This window comes from Mustela putorius, unplaced genomic scaffold (genome assembly GCF_011764305.1).
Source record: "Mustela putorius furo isolate JIRA1106 unplaced genomic scaffold, ASM1176430v1.1 tig00003853_pilon_pilon_pilon, whole genome shotgun sequence".
Taxonomy (NCBI): Eukaryota; Metazoa; Chordata; class Mammalia; order Carnivora; family Mustelidae; genus Mustela; species Mustela putorius.
In genome coordinates, this window is record NW_025422005.1 from 73,177,501 (window position 1) to 73,183,594 (window position 6,094).

At 38.9% G+C, this 6,094-nt stretch overlaps 1 protein-coding gene across 4 annotated transcripts in view; it reads left to right on the plus strand.

Moving 5' to 3' along the window:
- Window positions 1-5,405, plus strand: part of LMO4 (LIM domain only 4) — a 17,322-nt gene extending 11,917 nt beyond the window's left edge. For all 4 annotated transcript variants that reach the window (XM_045064814.1, XM_013056195.2, XM_045064815.1 and 1 more), the window contains exon 5: window positions 4,608-5,405. In XM_045064814.1, the coding sequence (XP_044920749.1) occupies window positions 4,608-4,616 (9 nt within the window). In that variant the 3' untranslated portion in view covers window positions 4,617-5,405. The remainder of the gene's footprint in view (window positions 1-4,607) is intronic.
- Window positions 5,406-6,094: the final 689 nt, after the last annotated feature.

Below are 6,094 nucleotides of genomic sequence, written 5' to 3' on the forward strand. Positions count from 1 at the left end.
TGCTAATAAGCTTTATTAGGGCGAGTTGGAAGGTTCAGCCTTCAAGGGAGTTTTCCTGGGTGGTTGTGTTTTTGGGTGCCCTTTTATAAAGTAATGTAGACGATGCATACATACAGGGTTCAGAAGTAGTAGTGTGGACTGGTTAAATTGCGAATCTTTTGTAATTCAGAAAAGATCCTGACGTAGTTCTACGTGTAGCTTCCCTAGCATTGAGGAGGATTGCCACATGCAAAGTCAAAGCATATAACTTCCATATTACCAGCTGTTTCTCCCTCTTGCCAGCTTGGAAATTCAGAACTAACGATGTGAATAGGTGATTGGGGGAGGCAAATTAGAATATGTATGGGAGGAAAAGGGAATAAATGTCTTTGTCAAGAAAATAATGATTTCTGTATTGGTCATAGCAGTTTGGACACCTGCCTCCCAAACCCAGTTTACTGTGCTTTTATTTTGAGAAGAGTTTTAAAAATATTCTGTAATTCCAGGGATGGCATTTTTGTTGATTGGCGTATATATCGTCTTGCAAACTGGAATTAAGTTATGACTTCTAAGACAGTTCTAGGTCTTGGCTAATCACTTTGGGCCACGAATCGCTTCTTTGAAGATTACGTATCTCCGGTCTTGATCCACAACTGGAAGGTTTTTGGACCAGAGTTAAAAGTGAGGAAATTTTATACAGTTGTTCAGATCACTTCAGAGGAAGAATGGCGATCAACAGTTGTCCAGCCCCCCCCAACCCCAGCACTGGATAGTTTTAGATCTATTTTAATCTCCTTAATAAGTCCTATAGCTATGCAAGTGAGTGCATTTTGATAACTGCTGTGCCTAATTTGTAACAATTACTGTCAACCTTCAGTTAAGAGACTGTTCATTCTACACTGGCCCAGAAAAGAGTGAAATGTATGACTCGTGCGCATAATTTTATTCACATCATATTTCATACTGATTATGTATTGATGACATTGATTCATTTACTCTTTACAGCGCCACTTGCATGGATATTAAATCTTATTGACCACAGATGAATTTTAATTTCAGATTGGTGATAGATTTTTCCATCAGCTCTGATAGTATGTTTGACTTTTTCATCATTAACCCAGGCAATCACACAGCACTGAGTTATTGCATTGAAACAAAAAGTGCACACTTCACTTGGTAATTCTTTATGGATTTACAATAGGAACTTCATTAATGTCTGTTGTAAGGATCACAAAAAAAAAACAACATTTATCTGCAAATAGGAATTTAGCAAGCTTCAAAAGTCTCAGGAAAAAATATGAGGCTTCTTTGTCTTCTGCAATGCATTTTTTTAATGCTGTATGAGGGGGAAAATGACTAATATTTGAAAACTTTAAACCGTTTAAAATTATACTGCCACATTTTAATGCTGATTTTTATCATTTTCCCTTACTCAAATTTATGCCATGAGTTTAAATGTATTTTCCGTTTCTTATATTAAGTAAATGTCAATTCTATCGAAATAGGCACACTTTTCTTTGTTTAATTTACTAATATAGGAAGCTACCTAGTCTACCTTCTTAAGAACAGAAATCTAATTTTTTATCGCAAATTAACCAGTCCCCATCAATGAGATATTTCAAGCTTCGTTAAGGAATGCCAGTACATATAAATACTCAAGATTTTTATGGTAAGATTTGAATTGTAATGAAGTTAATCTATAGGGAAGAGTTGAGAACAATGGATAGGTAACATAAATACCATTCCCATTTAGAGGCAAAGCCATTTGCATTTACATTTGGGAGCAAAGAAGCCCAAAACAAAAAGGCAAGAAAAGATGCTGGGAATAAAATGGTTCATCTCTTCCCCATCCCTTCCCGTGTAAAAGCTTAGTTTTTTGCAGATTAGATCTTCAGGTTTGTTGCTGGTTTTATACCATTTCTTTCGCTGACTTGACAAAGCGTAAGAAATGATGGTTGCAGCTCACCACAGTGCAGCATGAGGATTCAGGGATGTGGAGACAAGATGGAAAACATAGCCAACTGTGCAATACTGTGCACAGGCACCAGCCGCGTTCGCTTGGGACTACGCGCAAAGGGCACGTACCGAAAGGGCGCTGGGTCTCCCAGTACTGTCTCCTTGGGTACAAGATGACGTAGTGGAGAGGTTTCAGGGAGGAAAGCTGCAGAAACATCTAGTTTGCATGCTTTATAAGATTGCGTGTGTTGTGCCTTTCGGATGGTCTACTGTCCTGCACACCTTTTTCAGGGTGGGAGAAGGTGTTCCCTTTGGAGCACAGAAAGTAATAGGCAGCCAGAAAGAGTCAACCGGTATATCCTTCCTTAGTGTTGGAAGCCAAAAATAGACAGGTGGCCTTCAAAAATTAATAGCTCTTAAAAGGCAGAGGGAAGTATAACTTAAGGATATGTTCTTGCCAGACATTGGTAAGAAGCTGTGTTTTGGGGGTGATGTTAATTAAGAACATTTCCCTGTTGGCATAAATGTCTCACATATTTGCCCTCAGTGCTCCGCTCTCCACGAGCACAGTCAATTGACAAGGTGGTTTTTGTCAATAAAGGTTTTGGGCAAGCCGAACGTGGTCCAGAGAGAGATTAATGAGAGGGCAAGGGGGAAGGAAGAGGTAATGAAAACACACTTCCTAGTGGAACGTAGGCTGCTTTTTTGGACCTTGAGAGTGCTTTACAATTTTCCCAAAACCCTGCGGTGTTTCTGTTCTGAAGGAGATGAGATGGGGAGAAATGACAGACTGCCCCACTTTATTATTTTCTTCACTCTCCTTGGTCTCCATGTTTTTGGTAGGGAAAATTGGACATCCATTTTGGCCCTTTTCCTTCTATTCACCGAACCAGTTACGTTTTTATTGTGTGATGGATAAAAAATATCACCAGGCATCCTCTGGCTTTAAAGTAATGAGGTGATTGTTTGTACACCCCTTCTCTAAAGGTAGCTAATTGTATAGAAAGTATAGGTCCCCATAATGGGGTCCCTTTAAACTTTCATTCTCCTGAAATTTGTTGCCAGTGTCTGGGATGTGCGGTTTAGCTGTTGTTCCGCATCATTGGCTTTGGTATATTCTGAGAAAAAAATAATTTTTGAGTGTATAAATCCTGGAGTGTCTTGAGTGAAATCTCCGATCACTGGTGTTCAAGAATCTACAAAATTTTACAGCCTGTGTCATTTAAAGGAGGCTGGACCATCCTCAGGAGAATATTGCCTTCTAGAGAGTTACGTAAATACAATGAGGAATCGTGGCTAATTTCTTTTCCTCCCTCGTCTTTGCCTGCTCTGGAATTCTTTTTTCCACTCAAGAGTGGCTCTTCCATCTAGAATTCTCGGCACTTTTCCGTAAAATATGAGCTCACATCTCTTTGGTTGGAGATGTTAGCAAGTGTTCTAGTTGACATATCACTCCACTGTTCCCCCGTAGTTACATAATTGGTGCTGTGTGTGTCCATCGTAGAGGACATTTGATGCTCATTTATTAAATATGCTCGCAGGCTGCCGCCGCATCTTTGTTCTGGACAGACAAATTACCTTTCTCACACTGAGCTTCCACTCTGGGGAATTAAGCCTCCACCACTTTAATTAGCTTGGAAGTGGGGGGTTGCAGTTCCTAATAGACTTCAGGCTTTTAGTAAGTTAGGGAAAGGGTGAACCGAGAACTTCCTGGGAAGCTCAAAATGTCATTTAAAAACCATAAAAACCTAATATATATTATTTCATTTTGGTAATTGCAAACAGATTGAATTTGACGACTGTGTGGGTTAACATTTCTAACTTAGACATGAAAGTTAGACTTCCCTTGAACTCTGTTTTTTAATTGAGCACAAGTCATTAACATATTACATATGTTTGATTCATATATTTACAATATTTATATAATATTAAGTGACCTAGCAGATATGAAATACTGCAGATACAAAAGTGAAAAGTAGTATCTGAGTATTTGTATGTATGTGGTTGTGTACGTATATATATATGTGTGTGTGTGTATGTGTATATACACACACACACGAATTCAGACATAGCTTTAGGTTGAGAAGGACATGGGTGAATAGATATCATATGGGGAGATCAGAATGATCACTGCCAGTATTTGTTTAGGTTTTATTACATGCCAGGCACTGTTGAAAGTGCTCTATGTGTATTATGTAATCCTTATAACAGCCATATTATCCCCCACTTTAGAGATGAGGAAACTGAGACACAGAGTAACTTTTCCAGAGGTCACACAGTTGAGCATAGTAAGCCAAAACGTCCTTGCGGGGCTCTCAGCTCTGAATGTGCATTGAAGGCACCCCTGGTAGGCAAGGTGTAATTCACTGTCTTCAGAAAAAAACTTGCTTTTAAGAGAGTTAAAGCAGTTCGTCGTAGAACTTTCCACCAGAAACTTTCCGAAAGTCCATTTATTGTCTCATTTTCTCTGCTAGTAAAACTGCAGAAAACGTTATGCTTTAGTTCTTCGCTGCCGGAGTAAGTAGTGTAGAAAGCCTCCATCAAGTCACAGTTGGAAAGTAATCTAATAAAAGAAGATTAGTGAACGTAGAAGGAGACAAAAGCAGTCATGTTTGAGTTTAATATCTCAAATTTAGCATTTTAGCTAAGATGCCCATTTTTATTTCTTGCAGGTCTGCTAAAAGGTCAGAGTAATGCAGAATGCGTGCCTTCATCTCAGATTTCGTTCATCACAGGTGGATCCCATGCGTCTTCAGTAGACAAGTCACCTTTGTAGCTAGCCACCAGTGCCAGCTCTGTGCATTGCACCTTCTTTAGTCTTGATTGCCCTTCCCGCATTTATTGGTGTATTAAAATGACTGAATATGAACATTAAGGACTCCATGAACCTGGGCTAATGGGAGACTGTAGAGAAAATGAAAAAAGATCCACCGGAGGACATCTTTGGGGGGGGAGGGAGCTGGGGAGGAGGGAAATGACTAATGAAGCTAATTAAAAGAAGCATTCAAATCTGCTTTCTACCCTCATTAACAATTAGCAGGGCACTGGCCAGAGTTTGTACCCTGTGTTTTACCTTAACAACATTCTATTTGCTCTTTGTATATTTAAGTGTTGTAAGGAAATGTGTTTCAATCAAAACTGAACATGAGATAAAAGGAAAGAGATGTGGCTTTTGTGATATTCTATCACAAACACTTTTATTGTATCTCTGTAAAATACAATGTATGTATGCATGTAAGTGTTCTTCGTCCTGATGTTGCTACTTCCATGGCAAAGGAAAAAAAAAAAAGAACGAAAAAAAAAGAAAAAAAATTGGAAAAAAAATCAGGCTCATAGCAGCTACTGTGTAGAAATTTCCCCCTACTTCTAATTTGCTGAATGAAGAAAAAAATCTTTTATTTGTGATATTTTCAGAGACATTTGCTCTAGTATGGTGTATTTAAATAATAAAAACTTAAAAGAAAAATGGAGTTCGGATTTAAACACTGTTTTTTCTCCTCTGTATTGGAAAAAATTCAGTAGTTTTTTTGTTTGGTACCAACTTCACTTTAAATCTTAGGGGTCGAGGGAGGTGGTGTGTATATTTATTTAGCTCTGGGCCAATAAGGGTTTCTTCGAATTACTTAACCGTGCCGTTTTTTGGCATGGCTACAAAGCAGTGTTTCTAACGGAGTCCTTTTTATAAGTTCAGAATATTCTGGTAACTTAAGCTCTTCATCCACTTCTATATCACAATGAATCTTTTGTGTTTATATATAAATATTTGTTCGATTCTTCAGCTTTCACGTTGATTCTTTCTTCCTCAATAGGAAAGCCTTGGGTATGGATGAAAAGTGTGCTCAAGACTGTGACATAACCGTCCTGTTCTCTCTTCACCAAGTTTCTGGCTTTCCAAGGAAATAGCATTTTTAAACCGTACCTGTACATACTGGGAAGTCGTTAGGGACCCAGAGCTCTTCAGATGTCTACAGGCGTCTTCAGGGGGTGAAGCAGCCATTTCCTGGTGAGCTGCTAGACTCCTGTGGTCGGCTGTGTGATTTGTTTATTTTGTTTTGCTCTTCTACTCCTCTGCAGGCTCTGCCTTTCCATATGTTTGGGGTAGGATTTGGCTTTCACTTAGTAGTCATCTTGAGAGATTCAGTGGCTAGTTCTAGGCTGC